Here is a 24171-nt window from a genome sequence, read left to right as displayed (position 1 = left end):
TGCTTCCCCTACCATGATGGGTCAATGTAATCAGCCTGCCACCCGATAGCTGGCTGATCACCCTGGGGAATAGGGACCACCCTGGGCCATATCAGGGACTGTGTTGATATTTGCTGCTGGCAGACTTGTATTCAACAGTGGCCAAGGCAGGCCAGCCTTTGTAAGTGGAAGTCCATGTTGCTGAGCCCATGCATAACCTCCATCTCTACCACCATGTCACTTTGCTCATGAGCCCATTGGGTGACAAAAGGGGTGTCTGGGGAAAGAGGCTGACTGGTATCCACAGAATGGGTCGTCCTATTCTTTGCTGAGGTCACCCTTTGGTGGACATTCATATGGGATGCAAATATCTTCACATTTTTTGCCCAGAGAGTTCTATTTATTTAGCTCTTTCCTAAATTTCCTTGCCACCAATTTTCCAATCATGTTCCAAGTTTCTGACCATCCAGCCAAACCATTAGCTGCAGCCCATGAATTGGTATATAATTGCACATCTAGTCATTTCTCCTTCCAAGCAAAGTGAACAACCAAAGTGCTGCTCAAAGTTCTGCCCACTGGGAAGACTTCCTTTCACTGCTGTCCAGGGATGTCCCAGAGAGACGTTGTAGTGCTGCAGGTGTCCACTTTGGATTGGTACCTGCATATCATACAGAAACATCTGTGAGCCTGCCCTAAGTCTTCTCTTTCTTTATCAACTGGTTGTAGGGAACTCTGTATGAGGCCATTCATGCAGGCTGGGGGAGAGAATGAAGATTGTGGGCATTTGGGCCATTTCTTCATGTAACTTACCTGTGCCTTCCAGGACTGCTCATCACATACCTACCACTTGCATTTGATGATAGAGTGATGCTGTGCCCATACAACTTTATGGCTTGCTGGCTCAGAAAACCCCAGTTTAGACAGTCAGCTCAAGTTGCATGGTAACTTGGTAATCCAGGGCTAAACATTCAGTCTCTACCAATGCCCAGTAGTTACCCAAGCATTATTTTCAAAAGGAGAATACGATCTGCAGAGGATGGAAGGTCTTTTCTCAAAAATCCTGATGGCCTGTGTTGAGAATCGCCTTTAGAAGACTTGCAAAGACTCCAAGCAGCATCCCCATCTGCTTCATCACATGGCCCAAATGGCAAAGCAGCTTGCCTAGCAGTCTGGACCTGTGGACTGAAGAGTACCAGGTTCAATTTCAGTCACAGCACATGCCCAGAGTACATCTTGATCCTCAGTATGGGGCATGCAGGAAGCAGCTGATCAATGATTCTCTCTCATCATTAATGTTTCTATTGTTCTCTCCTACTCCCTCCCTCTCTGAAATCAAGTTTTAAAAAATGCTATTTGCCAGGGAGAGATGGCTGGAAATGTAGGAACTCTCTTAAAAAGCCAAAGCAGATAGAAACATCTGCCCATTCAGCCCTTCCTATCAGTCTCTATACGTTCTCCACTTTCCATCCTTGGTTATCAGGGTTCTCTCCAGCTAGTCTTCAGTTGATTATTCAAGATAGTTTTTTTCTAGTTAGGTATTCTTTTAAATAGGTTCTACATTTTATTTTACTCAATTGAGACATGGTAATACCAATTGGGTTACTACATGGAAAAGCCAACAAAATAGGTACAACTTGGCTAATGATAATGAATCAATGTCACTGATGAGTCTTTAATAGCTCTATATAGTTTTGCAGATGATCAGTATTTCATCCAACTTAGAATGTTAACTGGAAGTTTTTCAGTATTTTAAAGTAGACCTGAAAAAACAAAAGTCAAAAAAGGCCAGGCTAGTTACACACCTATTAGACTAGCCAAAATCCAGAACACTGACAACACCAAACATGGGTGAGGATGTGGAGCAGTAAGAACTCTATTCATTGCTAATGGTAATGCAAATGGTACAGCCACTTTAGAAGAAAATTCAGCAATTTCTTTCAAAATTTAACATACTATTACCATATAATCCAGCAATCATGCTCCTTAGTATTTACCCAAAGGGGTTGAAAACTTTTGTCCAAACAAAAACTTGCAGATGGATATTAATAGAAACTTTATTAATTGCTAAAACTTGAAAGCAACCAAGATGTCCTTCAGTGGATGAATGGACAAATAAACTCTGGTAGATCCAGACAATGAAGATTATTCAGTGCTAAGAAAGAAAGAAAAAAAGTCATCAAGCCATGGTAAAAACATGAAGGAACCTTAAATGCATATTACTAAGTGAGAGAAGCCAATCTAAAAGACTACATACTATATGATTCCAACTATATGGCATTCTGCTAAAATTATGGAGACAGTAAAAAGATTAGTGGTTCCCAGGAGTTGAGGGGAAGAAGAGGAATGAATAGGCAGAGCACAAAGGTTTTTTAGGGAAGTGAAAATACTCTGTATGGTACTATTAAGTCATTATACATTTTGTCTAAACCCACAGAATATATGCTAAAAGAAAACTCTGAACTATGGACTTTGGGTGATTATGATGCATCAATGTAGGCTTATCAACTGTAATAAATGTACCTCTCTGGTGGGGGATGCTGATAATGGAGAAAGCTGTGAATGTGTAGGGTCATGTATATGAGAAATTCATGTATATGGGAAATATCTGGACTTTCCTCTCAATTTTGCTGGTAACTGAAAACGACTCTAAATATGTGCTGTAAAACCTAAGATTTTTTATTTTTAGTATCCCGATACTACTGCACTGTCCTGCTATCCCACCAAATAAAGAGAATTTGGAGGATAGGAAGGAAAGCTTCCTTTCATCTTGATTTAGTCAAGACTCCCTGAGCTATTTCTAGCCTAGCTAAACCTGTTCAAAACACCCACAAATAAAATGAATATTTTTCTCTGCCAATCATTTTCTTCCTCATGATTACATCAGATCTGCCTTTGAAGAGACGTTTCACCTTGAATGTGCATACTCCTTGGACACTGCCTTCCATCAACAAGTTGGTAAGGGCAAGATAAAATCCTGATTATAACAACAGGAAGTGACAAGACCACAAAAGGAAAATTTAATGACGTTACCAGCTATATCTGCTGGAACTTTTAGCCCACTGTCAACATCTGTCTTTTGGAAAATGAAGTGCTCAAACCTGATACTGATGATTAGTGTAAGGTGCAGGTCCATTTGCCGAGGAGAGGGAAAACAAACTACAACTTGATCCCATTTTTTTCCCCCAAAAGCAAAACATTTAAAGTAAAACCTGAACATTTAATTACCTTTAAATAATATATGAAATAATTTACATGCTATACATTCCCAAACACATTGAACATAAATCCAACTTTATAAGACATACACAATCTGCCTTTTGTCAATATATACCCTATATAGAATGTTAACTGATTTTTCAGTCCATGTGAGAACACCTAAACATACATATATGTGCCTCAAGTTGAAGACTGTAAGATAATAAACCAAAGAGCTGACTATAGAAAGTCTTCTACGGAAGATTCTAAAACCACAATCAGTATTGGAACCAAATAACAAGGCACAAAAGCTTTCCCTTTGTGGTCACAAAGATTAAGTTTCCTGTCCCAGTGCTTAAATATCACAAATTATATTTTATATACAGTGTATTTCTGTTACTGCTTATAAAGGGGTATTTTTATTACATAATTTGTTACAGAAAAGCATTGGAAAAATAAATGGGATTTGATAAATTCTCATACAATAAAGCTTTTGTTCCACTTGAAAAAGATATTTATGCTCAAAACTAATAATAGATATAGGTATAATAAAGAGAAGCATGAATGGCCCTTTGCAGATTTCTTTATACCCTTGAATTAATAGCTCGTGCCACCATGTTACTTACATTTTCTATTCTGAAGCCAGCTGGCTCCAGTCCTACCTCAGGCATCCAGGCCCTGTGTGAATGTGGGTTGCCTAACCATCAACTACCAGTGCTTTTTTTTTCAAAATATGGCAAAATGAAACTCTTCCCAGCAGTTAAGTTGTTTTTGTTAAATATTAACTTTGTATTGGGCTACCTTTCATTTTTCTCTTTTTACTTATATATTAACAGAAAATAGTATTCCATATAGAAATGACTGCTTTAAGATTCATATAATCAAGCAAAATATAACTATCTGTATTCCCCTTTTGATTTTTATCCCAAAATGTTTAGGTAAACTGAAAGTAAAATATTCTAGGAAGAGCAATAACTCATTGAGAGATAAAACAATTTTAAAATACGTACGTATTATTCATTGCTCTAAAAACAGCTTTAGAACTTTGTATTTTTAAAATTACAGTTATCAAAAGAATAAAGCCAACCACTAAATAAGAATCAATAGAATGCAGTAACCCATATATAAAAGATAGTCAAATGTGCCTAAAACATATTTTAAAAAATCAATAACCTATGTTGTAAATAAGTCAAATGTAGTACTAAGCAAATTGTAAATGGAATAAAAACTGTGGTTTCATTTTGACTATGGAAGTGGGATGAGCTACACATGAACTTAACAGTGTGCCTGTGCAACTTTCTATATAGGAGTACTGTAGCATGCAAGGCCTGCAGTAATGAGTACAGACTTCACAGATAAAACAAGGCTGGCAAAAAAAAAACCAAACACAAAATTCTGCTCTCGGCTATAAAACCTAAGAGTAAAGAATAAACTGAGATTTTAAGGCTTTCTTAGAAATATTTTTCATGGCACAACATTAAACATCACTATAGGTAAAATATGTAAAAATTCAGTTACATGGTTGCATAATTGAAAGAACATGCCATGTCATTTATTAAGGGACTGCCTTGTCAAGTTCTGTTTACTGGTAATTAAATTATAGTTAAGTAAAGCTACTTATGTTTGACTCTAATTATCATATAAATCATACAGAAATGTCAATTTGCTAGTATACAATGCAAATTGTGTTTTGAATAAATGTCAATATCACTTGTTTCTTAAAGAACTGAAAGTCATTCCTTACTAGAAATGCAGTTACACTAACTCCTCTCACAAGAGCAGTTATTTTCCTTCCTTAAACGATTAATCTACTATTAAACTCTAAGATCTTTATTAGACAAATTCCTTTTCATCATGCACACAGATCATCCTTACAATGATCCATTTCTTGCATTACAGTCAGTCCAGAAAATACTCTAGGAGTCTAACAAGTCATTCTTGCCACACCATACTCTAAGCTGACCACAGCAGGTTCGGATTTGGAAAACTCCTCAGCGTATTCACTGTAACGATTATCCGCTGGGTTGCTGCCCTCTATAGTTCGAAGAGTATCATTCACAGGTAACAGAGTCTGCTCCTTAAAACATAGGGAGGTTTTGATGATAGGTGACTCAGGATGAACTGGATGTAACAATTCCTTGGTGAGAACTCCATCTATTTGCTCATTTTTGCGTTTATTAATTTTCTAGAATAAAAATTTGAAAAAATTAATAATTGCACATAGTACATGTTTAAACAACTGTATATGAGAAATGTATATGAGACATTCACCCTGAGATCACAATAAATAATACAACAAATACACACTTATTTAGCTAAAGATTTTATTGCATAAAACCTACATGGTTTTTCTACAATAGTTTGTTAGATGAGCAGAACAGGCTTTAAAAACAAAGAATTTTTTAAAAAACTGAACAGAAGATTTTTAAAGTAATCTTTGGCAGAGTATGGCACTCTCCAAATCACCGGACTAATCTGCCAACTAATCTTTCTGAATCACCTATATCTTGTGCCTGCCTCTTTTAACACATCCTCCTCCAGTTTACTCAAGCAGTCATTACTTGGATGACTAAGGAACACTCCTGCCTGAGAGACAGACAAGACCAAGTTATAACAACTATCTACAATTTTTAAAATATATACTTGCTAATTCTTCCCTTCCCCTGGCTGCCGGCACTGGTTTTCCTCTGGCACCCAGGACCCAGGCCTTCGCTGCTCCGGCTGGAGCCTTCAGCCTTTGCTCCGCCACTTCGTGCTTATGTATGCAAATTAGCCGCCATCTTTGCTGGATTAATTTGCATACTCTCCTGATTGGCTGGTGAGCATAGCAGAGGGATAGTCAATTTACATGTTTGTCTATTATTAGGTAAGATGGCAAAGATTATAGAAAAGTCTTAGGGTGGAGAGAAATTTCTTCTTTTTTAATGTGTTTTACATTTTTTATTTTTAATATATTTTTATTGATTTCAGAGAGAAAGGGAGATAGAAACATCAATGATGAGAGGGAATCATTGATCAGCTGCCTCCTGCACGTCCCATACTGGGGATAGAGCCTGTAACCTGGGCATGTGCCCTTGACCAGAATTGAACCTGGGACTCTTCAGTCCACAGGCCAACGCTCTGTCCACTTAGCCAAACCAGCTAGTGTGAAATTTCTTAAACAAGATACAAAAAAAAAAAAAAGCATAAAACATAAAGATTGATAAACCTGACTACATTAAAATTCAAAGCATCTATACAAAATATACTGTAAATAAAGTGGAAAGGACAAGCCATTTGTGATATATATAACTAAAAAAGAATCAGTGTCTGATTTATAAAAATACTCTTACAAATCAATAAGAAAAGGGCAGATAGGCCAACAGATAGGTCATTCACAGAAAAGGGAAAACCAAATGGCCAACAAACATATGAAAATCATTCAACTTTAATTGTTATGGAAATCCAAAACTAAAAACAATTTAAATGTTCAGCAGCTGAAAGGACAGACTGTGAGCTACTCATACAAGAGAATATTATACAGTAATCATTAACAAAAGAAATGCATTAAAGCTACACATATCAACATGAATAAATTTCAAAACAATGTTGAGCAAAATGAAGCATGACAGTATGTCAATCTCTATATATTTTTCAAACATGAAACTTCTTAGCTGAGTGAAAGGTACAGAGGCCTTCATGTTGTTTGTTGCCCTTTACACTGCATACAAAACCTATATTCTTTTTTATTTTTTAATATATGATAAAAATAGTATTTAAAATCACCAAAACAGTACTATAAGTTGTGGATAGAAACATACATAGAAGTATACAACTGTTCACAGGAATAATTAACACCAAGTTAAGTGAAAGTACATGGGGGGAGCATGAAAAGGAGTATAAGGGTCTTCAAATATATCATGTTTCATTTCTTAAAACAAAAGCATGGAAGATCTGAAACAAATATGACAAATGTTACAATCTCACAAAGTTAGGTGGTGCATACCCTGATATTTATTATTTTATATCTCTACTTCTCTATATACTTCGGATATTTTAATATATCTTAAAATTCAGGAAAAGTGATTTAAACTAATCTATTCAAAATAGAGATCTAACTTTGAAGCAACCATGTGTATTTGCAAGGTTTCTATATATACTAATTTACACTAATTTAAGAACACAATAATACTAATACTCCAAATATATTACATTAGATAATTCAGAATACTTACAGATTCTAAGTCTTTAATGTCTTTCTCTAATTGTTTATTCTGCTCATTCATATTCATAATTATGTTACACACCGACTCCCTGGGATGCAACGTTCGATCAAATTGGTGGTACATGTTTCTCCAAAACCTTTATGACCAAAAAAGGAAAAATTTCAATAAATAAATGTATTTAAAAAAACAAGAATATAAATATTTAAAGATGCCAACTTACTTAAAATTGAAAGATACTGTATTTGGCTCCAAAACAGCAAATTTCTGAGAATTGGAACTGTACAGTGGATTTAAGTACCTCTTTTGGTCATCCAGAAGAAATGGCCACAGGGAGTAAGTCTTCTCTTTTAACCTTATATAATGGGAGAAACATAAAGACCTTTCTCACAGATGCCAACACTCAGTTTTATAAAGCAGGCAATTTTTTTCACAAGTAGATTTAAGTTTTAGTTTTTCCTTCTATTCATAGTCTAACATCACCTTGTCTCTGAATTCTGTATTCTCCTCTCCTTTTCTACTTATTGCAATTTAATAAAACCATGTTTATCAAACACAACACAGATATATTGTTTTCTCTCAAACCACATACTTTAAGAGATTCCTCTCTTAATTCACACAATTTCATAATCTTCGTCTGGTCTATGTTACACCTACTTCAAACCATCACACACATACAGCTGACCCTTGAACGACACAGGTTTGAACTGCACAGATTCACTTATACATGGATTTTTTTTCAATAAAGAAAGAATTGGCCCTGCATAGCCCTGGGTTTCACATCCACAGATTCAACCGATCATGATCAAAAACAGTACTTTCAAATCCATGGATGCAGAAAATCAACTTAAAAAATTACATGCAGATTTTCAACTGTACAGGGGTCAGTGCCCCTAACAACCAAGCTGCTCAAGGGTCAACTGTATACTATATAATAAAAGGCTAATATGCAAATTATCCCCTCGGGAGCTCGACTGCTCGCTATGACGTGCGCTGACCACCAGGGGGCAGCGCGGAACGAAGGAAGACCCTGACCGGCAGCTGTCAGCTGGGGGAAGGAAGGCCCTGATCGGCCTTGATCACCAGCCAGGCCTAGGGACCCTACCCGTGCATGAATTTTGTGCACCGGGCCTCTAGTATAGAATAAGATGCTAATGTATTTCTGTTTAGCCTCATTCTCCTAGCTCCATATCTGGGCTGTAATGGCATGTATTACAGGGCAGAGACAAATTTAAGTGTGAGTGGGTACAAAACAAGGAAATTAGGGAAAATCAGGACAGTATTCAAAAATTTAAAAATGCCAATTATACTGCAAATCTAAGAGTAAGTAGGTGAAGTAGGTGAAAAAAGTGTAGATTATTTTAGATAGTATATTTACCAAAGAAACATAAACCAGTGATACAGAGGAAACAGTGGAGAATCTGCTCATTTTTCCATAACCCCTAAGATAACTAATAGATATGTTCTTAAAGAAATACTAAAAAAAAAATGTACTTTTATTACCATCTTCCTATTTATAAGGATGTTTGTTCATTCATATTCATAATTGACAATAGTTTTTCCTAAAATAGCTCTGTGCTTCAAGTCACCTCTCCTAATTATGAAAAAACCACTGTAAGATACTATAGCACAGAGGTAAAGTCCTAATGGTCTCTGATGTGTTCATCTCTGTCATACTCTATTTCACTTGTTATTCCCTTTACACATCTTTAGAATGTTCCACTTGCTCTCAATTCTGCCTTCAATTCTGTTGGGAGTGATAGTATGTGGTTGTCTTCAAACTACCACCAGATTTAGCCTCTTTAATATGTCACTCAGATCTTAAAAAATCTATAACTGCTCTTGACTGACTACTATAAAAAATCTAATCTTAGAAGCCCAACCTAATACACACACACACTTTTAGCCAGAAGCCCCTAATCCCAAAGACCAGTTAGGGAAGAACAGGTGTAAGACCCAAACAGGATAGACACACTGGAAGCCAACATAGGTACACTTATTTCCCCAAAGAACTGTCTATTTAGAAATGTGAGGAGAGCTATAAGGCTTCATGTTACCTTAAATTACCCAACAGTTTTACAATCTTTTACCACACTTTAAAACATGTGATCAATACTTTCTGGGAAATGAAATGTAAAGATTTTAAAATATGTATGTGTGTGTGTGTGTGTGTGTGTGTGTGTGTGTTCAGATTGGAAAGGAGCATAAGGGGTGTTTCGAGGGTGTTGGAAATATTTCTTATTCTGAGTGCTGGTTACACAGGTGGAAAAGTTTAACATTTATTGAGTTTCACACCTACAATACATGTACTTTTCTGTATATATACTACACTTTAAAACACATTTTAAAAATGTATTTCTACTATTAACCAGAGGATGTGAGAGATATTCAGAGCATACTTGGCTTCAGAAGTATAGACAATAAAATCTTTACAAAAAATTCAGTTCTATTTCATAATGTATTTTATTCAATTCAACTATAATTTATGTTAGTCCTCAGCTAAGAAGGAAAAAAGGAGCCCATTTAATCAGTCTTACTTGAGTTCTTCTCTTTCCTTCTGACAATTTCCAAGGAAGTTTCCAAATTGGCATGAATGAATATGTTCATGAATCTGAAGAAGAAACGCTTCATTGAATTCAAAGTCTTGTGGAAACTGTTCAGTCAAATGCCACACACATTCCAAGAACTGAGTAAACACTGGTGAAACTTCCTTTGGGTCTCCATCCAAATGGCCACACCTAACCCCCCCCAGAGAGGTACAAGCTTTTAAAAATGCCTCTGAAAGAAATCAATTGTTCAGGTGTTGTTAAATTTAAACACACATTTTAAAAAATCCTAAAACATTATGCCATTGCAGAAAAAACTGCAATGTTTTTATTGAAACAATTTATACCTAAGTGTTTCAACCACAATTTTAAAGGATCTATTGCCTTCTACCTACTACAATCCAGACAAACAGGAAGGTTAATAAATTGCCTGAAAATTAACAGAGATATAAGAATTGAAATAAATAACCAAAAAAAAATTAGTCTTTATACAAAAAAAAAAAAAAATCACACTCTCACCTCCCACTGGACATACAAGTTCATTAAAAACAAATATTTTGGCACTCTAAACTATTTTTTCTAATTTTGCAAATTATGTAAATATATAACAGTGACTCACCTCTCTGAAAATTTATGTCCAAAGGAGATCCAATCCTTTTCTATTAAAACCTTAATGAAAAACAAAAACCTTAATGAGAAAAAGTAAAATCTACTTTATAACTACTTTCAAATATTTTTGTTTAGAATGGATTAAATCCTATTATCTTAAAAACCACATTTACACATTGCAAACAAAACAAAATGTTTTAAGATTATAGACCAGTGGTTTTCAACCTTTCTAATGCCCCGACCCTTTAATACAGTTCCTCATGTTGTGGTGACCCCCAACCATAAAATTATTTTCGTTGCTACTTCATAAGTGTTAATTTTGCTACTGTTATGAATCGTAACATAAATATCTGATATGCAGGATGTATTTTCATTGTTACAAATTGAACATAATTAAAGCATAGTGATTAATCACAAAAACAATATGTAATTATATATGTGTTTTTCAATGGTCTTAGGCTACTAGCCCCTGTGAAAGGGTCGTTCGACCCCCAAAGGGGTCACGACCCACAGGTTGAGAACCGCTGTTATAGACAAAAGATAGCAAGAACCTAGATTAGAGGTTGGTTTAACAGAGTGAAGATGATCCATAAAAAGAAACACAGGAGTCTTATAATTTAAATTATTTCTATTGTATTTATTACATTTCAAGTGAAAAATGTATGTTATAAAGCACTGTTGCATTTACATTTTTGTATGTATAATGATTTTTGCCAAGAAAAAGGGCTAGGAAATGTAAATAAAAATGTTGACTCGAGTTATGTTTCAAACCTTTTCGCTTACTTGCACATTACTTATATAATAGCTAAAAAATGATAAAGAGCCCTAGCTGGTGTAGCTCAGTTGGTTGAGCATTGTCCCCCACTCTGAAGGGAGTGTGGGCAGCCTGAAAACGGCCCTCAGCACCTCACCCAGGCTGGCCAGGCACCCCAATGGGGACCCCCTCCCTGAAGGGGGTTTGGGCAGCCTGAAAACAGCCATCAGCCCCTCACCCAGGCTAGCCAAACCCCCATGGGGTGAGGGTCCCCACTGGGGGGCTTGACCAGCCTACAAACAGCCATCAGCCCCTCACCCAGGTTGGTCCAATTCCCTATCAAGGCACATGCCCAGGTTGCAGGTTCAGTCCCCAGTGGGAGGCAATCCATCAATGTTTCTCTCTCTCTCCCTCTCTCCAAAATCAATAAAAAAAAATCCGTATTTTTTAAAAAGTGATAGAGATCACTGAAAAGTTTGTATTCAAGTTCAAATGTTAATATCTAATCTCTTGAATGGATGTATCTGTTTTCTGTCTGAAATAATAACACTCTAATTTTTTTCAATCTAACTAACCTAAACAACATATCTTCTTAGTATTTAATATACTTCATAATTTAATATATAATCACCAAGTATATTTTTTTCACAGTGTCCAAAATTGCCACTTTTAGCTTCTCTAATTTGATGTTAAATCTCTCAGAAGGCTATATAATGGGATGAGTGAAAATGCAGTTTCTGGAGTCAGAATGAATGGACTAAAGTCCTAACATCACCCCTTTCTTACCTGTGTGACCTCAGGTACATGACTTTCAGGCTGTAACCTCAGATTTTACTATGAGCCTCCTGCCATTTTTCTACACACCAAAAAGTAACACTTAAAATCGTTCTCCCTAAACTTATTCCTCTGCTTATCTCTGTGAAGGGTAAGAGAACAGCACCATCCATCCTAACAACTGAGTTCCTAGCCTGGAAATCATCCTAGAAGAGGACTCCTCTCATGTACCCCACATCTATCCATGAATAACTCAAGTTATCACAATAGTTCCTACACTGGTCTCCTAATCTCCATTCCCACTCCCCTCTTCCTTTAAGGCACCAAAGCATTCTTTTTAAAGCCCTCTAATGGTTCTCACTACCCAAATTCTAGTTTTCTCTTCCTCAGGCCCCCAATTCCCCTATATTCTTCTGCACCCAAGTCCCTAGCCCCCAACACTCATGCATGTTTAATCCCATGCAGTCATGGAGCTATGCTTTAACTCTCACTGCTCCTTTTGCCTGGGACACTCTCACGTTGTCCCTGGGTCATCTATAATAATAAAAGCGCAATATGCTAATTACACCGGAGAGCAAAACAACCTTCCGGACGTCATTCCAGACATCCTTCTGGATGAAACTGCGGGGGCAGGGGCCAAGGCAGAGGCAGTTGGGGGTGATCAGGCAGGCAAGCGAGCAGTTAGGGGTGATCAGGCAGGCAGGCAAGCAGTTAGGGGCGATCAGGCAGGCAGGTGGGCAGTTAGGGGCGATCAGGCAGGTAGGTGAGTGGTTAGGAGCAATTAGGCAGGCAGGCAAATGGTTAGGGGCGATCAGGCAGGCAGGTAGGCCAGCAGTTAGAAGCCAGCGGTCCCGGATTACAAGAGGGTGCAGGCCGAGCTGAAGGACTCCCACCACCTCCCCCGTGCATGAATTTTGTGCACTGGGCCTCTAGTGTATTACATGATTAAATTTGGATGTCTAACAAACAAATTAAAAACAAACATGGCAAAGAAAATATTCCTAACCTTACACTCTCAAAGTAAACAGAATATTATTTTATTAACAGCACTTCCATTTACCCTATCCCAGATTCAATATGTTAGCACCACAACATAATGGTGCTAAAGGGACCTAGTGATGTCAAACCTTCCCTTGCTTTAAGATGGCACTGTATTTAATAATTCTAAACTAATGAAAACTTTCTCACATCTCTTCATTTACTTGCCATGAGTCAAGATATAAACTTTGAAAAGATGTGTTAATATGATCATACTTTAAAAACAAACAAGCCCAGTCAGTATTGCTCAGTGGATTGATCATGTCCCATGCACCAAGAGATTGCTAGCTTGATTCCTAGTCAGGGCACATGCCTGGTTTGTAGACTTGGTCCCCAGTAGGGGGTGTGCAGGAGGCAACTGATCAATGTGATGTTTCTCTCTTATCAATGTTTCTCTCTCTTTCCCTTTCCTTCCTCTCTCTCTAAAAATCAACAAAAAACAGCCCTAACCGGTTTGGCTCAGCGGATAGAGCCTTGGACTGTGGACCAAAGGGTCCCAGGTTCGATTCTGGTCGAGGGCATGTACCTTGGTTGTGGGCACATCCCCAGTAGCGAGTGTGCAGGAGGCAGCTGATTGATGTTTCTCTCTCATCAATGTTTCTAACTCTCTGTTCCTCTCCCTTCCTCTCTGTAAAAAAAATCAATAAAATATATTTAAAAAATAAATAAATAAAAAGAAAATAAAAATCAACAAAAAAAATATTTAAAAAACAAACAAAACAGAAGGCAGGGCTTTAGCTTCACAAAGCAAAAAATATGTTCAACTACAAATTTAATCTTCAGATATAAAACATTCTTCCTAACATGTAACTACAATCTACACTAATAAAAGACAAAGATGTTAATTTACCGTACCTTCGCTACACCCATCAGCCAATCAGAAGAGTATGCAAATTAACCCAACAAAGATGGTCGTTAAATTTGCATACTGCAGGCGGGGTGGCACAGCGTGATCTGCCCACCCTGCCGCCCGCCAGGGCTGCTGTGCATGTGCGCGGCCCGGTGGCCAGCGGGGCGGGGTGCGGCGGATCGAGATGCGCCCGCTCCTCCCCGCCACGCCACCTGCCAGGCCTGCCGTCCATGTGCACGGCCCGGCGGCCGGCAGGGCGGGGTGCAGTGGATCGCGATCTGCCCACCCCGCCCCACCGCCCGCGGGGCCTGCCATGTGCGGCAGGCAGCGGGGCGGGGCGGGGCGGCGCGGCAGAGGGCCTGCCATCTGCGACCCAGCGCGGGACCCGGACTTGCCATCTGCCACCCGGGGAGCGGGCCTAAGCCAGCAGGTTGTTATCTCCAGAGGAGTCCCAGACTGTGAGAGGGCACAGGTCTGGCTGAGGGACACCCCCCGCCCTGCCAGTGCACAAATTTTTGTGCACCGGGCTTCTAGTTAACAAATAAAGCAGTATGAAACAGTTTCTTCTAGAACAGGGGTGGGCAACCTTTTTGTGAGTGCGTGCCAAAACCAGCAAAATCTCTGACTCAAAATCTTCTGCATGCCAACCCTAATTTTTTGAGAACATGTTACGCCTACTTGGTATCTCTTAAGGAGTATGTATGTGAAGAACCTTGAAGAAATAATAAAATTCATTCTAGTGACAAAAACACAGTATATGATGAAAAATACATTTATTTTTTAATGTATACATGTACACTGATAGTCCGACAGAAAACTTTATGACTCTGTTTGATATTATCAGTGGGACTTTTGCTGCTGCATCACTGATGACAGAGATTTTACATCAGGTTTATATTTCGTGACCTTCAGAGATATAGATGAGCTACTACTTTCATCTGTCAGGCTACTCCTATTACGAGACTTAACAAAATTCATCACTGAGAACAAAGATTCACAAGCGTATGTGGATGAAACCAAAACACTGGTTGGATCTAGGAAGGCAGGGAGAGTTAAGGCAGAGGCATAGAAATTGCTCTTCCCCTCTCGTCAATCCATGTCTATGGTCTTTAAGATAACTTGTTATGTAAAATTATTTATTTATCTAAGATGCACCTACACTGAATTTATCTGAAAAATAAAAAAGTCGATATTAAGAAAAAAATTGTAAATGGAAGATTATAAGAGAGGGTTTCGCGTGCCAGCAAAAGTTACTGGCGTGCCGTGTTTGGCACACGTGCCAGGGGTTGCCCACCCCTGTTCTAGAATATAATTTTTAAGTATCCTTATTTCCTTGTTTTACTACATTACTCACATTTATTAGATAAATATGAGGGGAAAATACTGAATATTTCTATTGTAACATCCTATATAATAAAGAGCTAATATGCAAATGGTCATCACGCCCTCACGCCCTTGTGCCGGGGGACCCGAGGACAAGCCAGGGGACCTAAGGCTGCACCCCTCGCCCAGCGGAGCTTGACAGGGGACCTGAGGCTACACTCCCCACCTGGCGCCGGACTGGGGGACTGGAGGCTGTGCCCCCCGCCCTGTGGGGCTTGACGGGGGTGGGGCTGGCCAGTCCTGGGTCTCACACTATTTCGAGGCGCGCGCAGGTGGACGGACACTTGACTCTGGGTCCCACAGTGTGCCCCAGACTCTGATAGGAGGGAGATTTTCATATACGTTTTACTAATTTTCTTTCATCTCTGAAACTTCTATTACAGAGAAAGGGCAAATAGCAAAATTAAAATATTTCCTCTAATTAATTCCCTTTTCATGTGCATGAATTTCATGCACTGAGCCACTAGTTTTAGAAAAAAACTTTTATATCTAAAACTTTTTGTCAAAGAGGTGGCACAAATGAAAATCAGTCTAACTCCAGATTTCTCAACATCAGTACATTGGGCCAGATAACTTTGTTTTAGGGCTGTCCTATACAATATGATATTTAGTAGCATCCTGGGGTTCCACCAGCTAACCCTTTCTGTTAGTTGTAACAATCAAAACTGTCTCCTAACATTACCCAATGTCTCTTATGGGAAGACCACTGGTCTAGCCAAATACAGGAAAACCTCAATATAACAGGCTAATTCAAGTGAGGGAGTATCTATTAAAACAGAAAGTCTGTTATATAATAAAGTAGGTTTTCCAAATGTGTGTTAAAAAAAGTTGAAAAATTAGTTTACCTGTTTTTACTTATACAGACACATTTGTATTATTAATATTATGGAGGTATGAAAAGTTTAATTTCACAGAAAGGTTTTCTATGTGTATTACTGTAATTTTAAGTTTATACTGAATAAATTTAATAAATGCGTGCATTCACCAGTCACCAAGAGTAAACAAATGCACACAGCTGGGGCGTGGTTTAGCGCACATGGGAACTTCAGCTGGCACATGTTAAAACTGCTGTAGAAAGTCACGCCACGCAACAACAGAACAAAGTACTACAGGCAATGCTGTGAGATCATGTGCTAACCATTCCCCAAACATTGTTTATAAGCAGTGATTCTTGGATTTAAATATGTAGACTATAGCTGTAGATATGTAATATTTACTAATGTCGACAAAATTACTAGTGTTTTTTCCAACATATGGCTTATTCGCTAAAATTTGTTAAATACAGTGAATTAATAACAAAAAAATAACCTGTTAATTTGATTATAAGTAAATCTTGGTTAAAAGCTTTTTAAAATTAACAGGGTGTTAATTTTCACATATGACTTTCAGACCGGAAATTTTGTCCGTTAAATCAGAAGTCCATTAAGTTGAGGTCAGCAAAATCAAGGGTTTACTATAACTCCTTACCATGAATCCTTTGACTGTTCTGTAGTAGGAATCCAATAAAAGAGAGCCAAGGGAACAAACCTGGGAAGTTCTATCCCAGCCATCAGAACAATGAACCAACACACTTGCATTTTCCACCATTATTGCCTGAAAAGAAAGATCACATACTTAGATTCTAGCAGGATACATTTAAGTGAATCAGTAAGTTCTACTTACTCAAAAACCATTAAGTATCCTATATAATAAAAGCCTAATATGCTAAGCGTCCAACCATTCATTCGACCATTTAACCAGTCGCTATGATGCGCACTGACCACCAGGGGGCAGATGCTCTGACTGGTAGGTTAGCTTGCTGCTGGGGTCCGGCCAATCGGGACTGGGCAAGATGGACTGGGCAAGATGGGCTGGACACACCCTGGAGCCCTCCCGCAGACCCTCCCTGGCCTCTAAAATATTTCTTCTAATTAATTTCCTTTCACTGTGCACAAATCCATGCACCAGGCCTCTAGTTGCATTATAAAGAAGAGCTAGCACTGCAATGATAATGTTATCACAACATAATTTCTCAAAAACAAGATAAAACACAAAGCATATAAACAAAAACAAAGACAAACATACTATTTAAAGTGTTTGAAATGTTTTTAAGCCCATACATGAAGTGTTACATGGCATTTTTAAAGCTCAAATTAAATGAACCTCATTAAAAAGGTAAAGCAAAATAAAAATTATCTGACTGGAAAAGATACCAGCACTCAATAAATCCATTCCTTCCCAACCACTATAAACCCCAAAATCAAATATAAGCGACGAAGAGTTACTTTGGCTAAGAAGATTGCAGCGTCCATGACAGCTTTGATATGGCGAAGCCATCCTGAACTCTCCAAACCAGAGTAGAAATCATTGACAGAAAGCCCTTTGGTACCATTAACTGAAAAGGGGGGAGAAAAACATTTCAATTAGAATAGGCTAGCCTCCTCTTCTCCTATTCAAGATTATCTCTAAGTGAGTAAATTGGGGAAGAGGACAAAATAAATAGGCAAGACTCTTTATAAATGAAAAGATGCTATCAGAAATTCAACGACAGATTCTTTGTTACATTTTGCTGTCATTCCTTGTGGTTAAAAAAAGCACTCCTGCCCTAACCGGTTTGGCTCAGTGGATAGAGTGTCAGTCTGCGGACTGAAGGGTCCCAGGTTCGATTCCGGTCAAGGGCATGTACCTTGGTTGCGGGCACATCCCCAGTAGGGGGTGTGTAGGAGGCAGCTGATCGATGTTTCTCTCTCATTGACGTTTCTAACTCTCTATCCCTCTCCCTTCCTCTCTGTAAAAAATCAATAAAATAAAATAAAAAGCACTCCTATTTCATTTTTCAAATTTTGCAGTGTTTAATTAAAAAGTCTGATATTTTAATTTTTTAAATTCTATACCATGAGTAGAATATCTTAATATTTAAATGGAACATTATCATAAATTAGTCTAAACTGCATTGATTCATCAAGAATATCTAACAATAGTAATCTATACTAATAAAAGGGTAATATGCTAATTAGACCAGACATCTTCTGGACAAAGCCACGGTGGCGGGGGCCGAGGCAGAGTCCGTTAGGAGCTATCAGGCCGGTAGGGAAAGGCAGTTAGGGGGCGATCAAGTCAGCGGGGGAGGGCAGTTAAGGGGTGATCAGGCCAGCAGGGGAGGGCAGTTAGGGGGCGATCAGGCTGGCAGGGGAGGGCAATTAGGGGGCAATCAGGCCGGTAGGGGGAGCAGTTAGAGAGCGATCAGGCTGGCAGGGAAGCAGTTAGGGAGCGATCAGGCCAGCAGGGGAGGGCAGTTAGGGGGCGATCAGGCCAGCAGGGGAGCAGTTGAGTGGGCGATCAGGCCGGCAGGGGAGCAGTTGAGTGGGCGATCAGGCCGGCAGGGAAGCAGTTAGGGGGCGATCAGGCTGACAGGGGAGGGCAATTAGGGGGCAATCAGGCCAGCAGGGGAGCAGTTGAGTGGGCGATCAGGCCAGCAGGGGAGCAGTTAGGGGGCGATCAGGTTGGCAGGCAGAGGTTGGGATGATCCAACAGGCAGGCAGGCTAGCGGTTAGGAGCCAGTGGTCCCGGATTGCGAGGGGGATGTCCGACTGCCGGCAGTCGAACATCCTCCAAGAGTTCCCGGATTGGAGAGGGTGCAGGCCAGGCTGAAAGACCCCCCCCCCCCCCCGCCCCGTACACAAATTTCGTGCATCGGGCCTCTAGTTTTTTATAAAAACCATTAGCATTGTACTATCTAATATAGTAGCTACTACCCAAAATGACTATTGAATACCTGAAATGTAGGTAGTCCAAACTGAGATGTACTGAAAGTATATATTGTCTAAGACTTAAAGGCAAAAAATGTAAAGTAAATCATCACAAATTTTTTATACTGATTACATGTTTAACTTGTTTTTAATATACTAGGTTAAATATATTAAAATTAATTTCAACTGTTTCTTATTACTTTTTTAAATGTGACTACTAGAAAATTTCAAAGTACATAATTTAACATTTTTAATGTTTGACTAGCATATTTCTATGGAACAAGGCTGACTAGAAGGTAAGCAATAATCATACCTTCCAATAACTTCTGAAGGCTGGACCGCATGACATGAATATTTTCAATTCCAACAAACTGAAATCTAATATTAGAATAGTTGTCTTCATTTTCATAACCTTTTCCAGCTGCTCTGTTGGCTATTGCATTCAGCTAAAAATTTAAATTTTAGAAATTTAGAGACAAATTGCTTTTATCTTATAACTTATGAAAATATCATGAAAACACTAAATAAACTATATTTTAGCTAGCAGACAATTTAAAGGAATTCACCACAACTAAATATACCACCATTTTTTAATAAGCAAAACTCTCGCCCTGGCCTGTGTGGCTCAGTTCATTGAGTGTCATCCTGTGCACCAAAAGGTTGCCATGTTCGATTCCCAACATGCCCATAATGCAGGTTGGATCCTGGGACAGGGTGTATGGGAGGCAATCAATCAATGTCTTTCTCTCACACTGATCTTTCTCTCTCTCCCTTCCTCTCTCCAATAAAAACATATAAAAAATAAGTAAAAGTCTCACATGTTAATAACGGCAATGAAGGAATATTATAAAGAAACAATGTGATTGCTATATAATTGAAAGGTCAAACAAGAAGTTCCCCACAAATAATTCATAAAACTAATTCACTTAGGTTTTTAGGTGTTCATAAATATTTCAAAATCTAAAACTAGAAAGATCTCCTATCTGAATCCTAAATGATTCAGAGAGAAGCAGAGCTGGATAGTTTTTATTTTTCAGAATGAGCCTATGAGATTCAACTCAGAACAAGCCTACAGCACTTTATCATTCACAAAGCCACAGGGATCCTAAAATTCAGATCTGAAATATACATGAGATTATTTTAGGTCCTCTATATTAGAGACTGCTGGAGGCCCACACACTATATAAAATGCATATAATCCATTAGCTTGATACAGCTCTAAGAAATGGTTCCAAAAAAATTGGTCCTTTATGGAGAAACAGACTGCCAGTAGCCCCATGACCTCGGGTGTTTAGATCGATGCTATCAGAGGTTCACTTAAGATTTGCCATATTTAATTCTTTGAGAGTAGGATTTCATATAGCATATTATTACAATTTACTAAATATTCTTATGTACTTGGATGAAACAGAACCTAAATTTTAGGAAGAAATAGTAGCTTATCATTCATTGGATTGAGGTTGGTAACAAGTACAGTTAAATTATATTTACTGACTCACTGGTTACTCAGCACCTATGATTACTAAGGTTAATGATTAGATATTTAAAATGTTCCACATTATTACTACTTGAGTTTAACTGGTCAAACAAAACAATCAAAGAAAGATATATTTTCTCTGTAGAAGTCAGTTATACAATTAAGACATATTAGGTCCTAAGAAACAAATTGCCCTCAGACCTTATATTCAAAAAGTCTTATATTACAATCATCTTTTTTATCTAATAGCACCCTAAAAATGTTCTAACCAATTAATCCACCCAGATTATCCAAGGAAGTAAAGTAAAATTTTTCTTATAAGAGGTATCACCAGCCCTGACCGGTTTGGCTCAGTGGATAGAGCATTGACCTGCGGACTCAAGGGTCCCAGGTTCGATTCTGGTCAAGGGCATGTACCTTGGTTGTGGGCTCATTCCCAGTAGGGGGTGTGCAGGAGGCAGCTGATCGATGTTTCTCTCTCATCGATGTTTCTAACTCTCTATCCCTCTACCTTCCTCTCTGTAAAAAAATCAATAAAATATATTTAAAAATATATAAAAAAAAAAAAAGAGGTATCACCAACACTCTTGACTTCTAAGAAAGTCTTTTCCTTTTAACAAAATAAAATATTACCAAAGTATCAGTTTCTAATTTTTAATACTCCTAATTTACTCAAATTAATCTTATCATATGTTTTCTTCATTATCTTTTGTAAGACTGCATAATGCTGAGAATTACTTCTAAAACAGCTACCATTCCTTTCAAAAAGGCTGTCTATAATTGTGGTCTATATGGCTCACTCGCTTTTTCTCATCGCTTTCTCTTATTTTTTCATCATTCCAGATTTCTGAAGAAATCCTCACTATAATTCTGCCAATGTCCTTTTGTGTAGCCCACCAGCTCTGCATGCGATGCTATAATAAAAATTAAAAGTAATGTTAGCTATTACCATTGCAGATTTTAATTATTTTAGTTTCAGGATCCTATATGAATTGGCTGTTTAACTGTGTTTATAAAAAAAAGAAAAAATGGATTGTGACATTTGACAAAAATTTAACCTTACACAATGGATGGCTAACAGAACAATTATTTCCTGTTCACTATTTATGATGCTCTAGTTCAATGTCTCCTAAGTTAACTCACTATGTATTTTACGTATTTTCTTGCATATTTCAAATTAAGGTCCATTAATACACAGTGTTTTGTCAATTGAAATTCTAATAGAATTGCTAATTTTTCACAATACACAAACTATTTAGTATTTCTTCACAGTAACATAATACTTTTACACCATCAATAGTCAGCTTTCCTAAATATATATCAGAAATTAAGAAATTACCATCTGGGTTACTGGGAAATTAGTCTCCTAAGTTAGTATCCTTTAAAAAACTAATTTCCTTAGTATCACTACCCTTGGTTAATTTAAAACAAGGATTCAGTCCAGTACATTAAATGAGGACAAATTAATCAACTCTCATTAATTAAAGTAACAAAGATAATTGAACTAACAGACTATACTGTATTCAAGGCACATACTTTAGGCCTGGTATCCACGACATACATATAGCGATTAGCTGGATTGGCTTTACTAATGGCTTGAAGCAAATGTTCATCTTCCAGACACCTGGCACTGAATCCTGACAGTGGTTGACTGCATCGACAAATGGCAGCCTAATTTTAAAAAGACAGAAAACAGATTATGCAAAGATATCTAAAACATGACTTATAAAATGCTTAAAAGGGAAAAAAAAAGTTAAAATCAAATGTACTGTTTAAAAGTTGGCAGGACAATTACAAGGCATTAACTTTGAAATCTTATTTGAATTAAATATTATTTCAACATCTTGGTGCTACTTAATTTTTTCCAATATTCTAAGAAACCTAAATGCCTCCTTACCTAGTTGGATAAAAAAAAAAAAAAAAATCTTGGGTCCTTAGAAGCAACACCTGGTCGAATCTCTATTACCTAACTGAAGATACTTGCCTTCTGTGCCCTAGATTATAAAATACTTTCAACTCAAGTTCAAGTAAGAGATCAGTCAATAAGTTCAGAACAGAATTTTTTTAAGTAGCAAGCAACATTCAAACTTTTACTTTCTAAAGGTTTTTGGGTCTCTAATTAGAAATCAGCAATCTCTATATAAAAAGAAATAAAAAATGAATTTTAAATCAAATTTGGGTTAAAATACAGTCAATCTAAGAGGGCAAAAATATCTATAAGAAATAGTGAATGTTGGATTAGATATTTACTGTTGTTTAAAGTCTTTTAAAAAACTCACAAAATTGTGATAAAATAGAAAAAAAATGAGGATTGTCTTATTAAATGTTTTCCAGACCTACTTCCTGATTTGTTAAGCTGGGCATTGAATGTCTATTTTTAGCCCATATTTCCAACTAAAAATGTATATTCAAACATGGGTTTGACAAACGAAAATCATAACTACTCCTATCTCCCTATGATTTTGTTATGAAAAGTAGATTAGGAACTTTTGTTTAAAGTTTTACTTATTATCTATGGCTCCCTTCTAAAATCCGCCTTGAATTTCTAATAAAGAAATTTAACATGTATAAAACCAAAAGGTCAAAGAAAATGGGAAAAGAGGCAAAGATAGAGTAGAAATGTCAATAAAAATAGGGGAAATGAATGCAAATTGATTATAACCGATTTACTGAAGCAAAGAAATATGTTAAATCATTATGAGTCAGTAAGAAACAGGTATTTTGAACAGCAAAACCCCAGACAGGCTAAGGATTTGGTACCTCTGAAAGCCTGAGTGCAGGTAAAACGGAAAACAACAGAGCTGGCTGAACTTCTATATATGATCTAGTTAACAATCCCAGATGTTCCCTCGCCCTGAAGAAAAAGTTTATTCTATGAAGAGGATTAACCTGAAGACTCTGGGCTGTAGGAACAGCTGTAGTTGGGGATGAAGCCCTGCATCCCCCAAAGACAGGATTAAGCAAAGCCTGCATAACAAAAAGTGAGGTCTTCCCATCCCTCTTCCCACACTTGGATCCAGACTAAACCACACACACACTGGGACAAACATTACAAGAGAAAGAAGAATCCAAAGATAACGAACATTCACGTATACAAACTTCTAAACAGCTTTGTAGTACCTCACTCTTAAATATGAGAGGCAGGCCAAGAATCAGATATCTGAAAAATACGAAAACAAATTAACAAAAAACACACAAAATAAACAGAAAAAAAAAAACTAAACAAAGAGATAACTAATGTGGGAGCACAAGAATTCTTTTTAAAAAATCCTTAGCATCTTCAGAGAAGTAAGTTTATCACATCCAAGAACAGAAAATCATCTAGAAAGTTCATAAAACAAGAAACAGTTCTTGGATTTTTAAAACACAGCAGCCCGGCCAGTGTTGTTCAGTGGTTGAGCGTCGACCTATGAACCAGAAAGTCACAGTTTGATTCCCAGTCAGGGCACATGCCCAGGTTGCAGGCTCGATCCCCAGTGGGGGGGATGCAAGAGGCCAGCAGGTCAGTGATTCTCTCTCATTAATGTTTCTATCTCCCCCTCTCTCTTCCTCTCTGAAATCAATAAAAATATATATATATTTTAAAACACTATGGCAAAAAAACAACAACACAGTTCTAAGCACTGGATTGGAGTG

The 24171-nt window shown here is 37.7% G+C and overlaps 1 protein-coding gene across 4 annotated transcripts in view; it reads right to left on the bottom strand.

The window, feature by feature from the left end:
- Positions 1-2017: 2017 nt before the first annotated feature.
- MTMR6 (myotubularin related protein 6) overlaps positions 2018-24171 on the bottom strand; it is a 48126-nt gene continuing 25972 nt past the window's right edge. Inside the window, exons 6-15 of one of the 4 annotated variants that reach the window (XM_070409456.1) lie at positions 22072-22206; positions 19372-19504; positions 19085-19138; positions 17595-17704; positions 16798-16923; positions 10542-10591; positions 9914-10114; positions 7678-7731; positions 7389-7515; positions 2018-5359 (exon numbers count right to left, since the gene is read on the bottom strand). In XM_070409456.1, coding sequence (XP_070265557.1) covers positions 5099-5359; positions 7389-7515; positions 7678-7731; positions 9914-10114; positions 10542-10591; positions 16798-16923; positions 17595-17704; positions 19085-19138; positions 19372-19504; positions 22072-22206 — 1251 coding nt within the window. In that variant the 3' untranslated portion in view covers positions 2018-5098. Of the gene's footprint in view, positions 5360-5461; positions 7108-7388; positions 7516-7599; positions 7732-9913; positions 10115-10541; positions 10592-16797; positions 16924-17594; positions 17705-19084; positions 19139-19371; positions 19505-22071; positions 22207-24171 lie in introns of those variants that run through there. The other 3 variants (XM_070409454.1, XM_070409457.1, XM_070409455.1) reach the window with 3 other exon arrangements.

Source organism: Myotis yumanensis, unplaced genomic scaffold (assembly GCF_028538775.1).
Source record: "Myotis yumanensis isolate MYYU_CA2020_CCGP unplaced genomic scaffold, mMyoYum1.0.hap1 SCAF_3, whole genome shotgun sequence".
In the NCBI taxonomy this organism is placed as follows: Eukaryota; Metazoa; Chordata; class Mammalia; order Chiroptera; family Vespertilionidae; genus Myotis; species Myotis yumanensis.
Note: the sequence above shows the minus strand (reverse complement) of the source record. Positions and strands in the feature narration are given on the sequence as shown.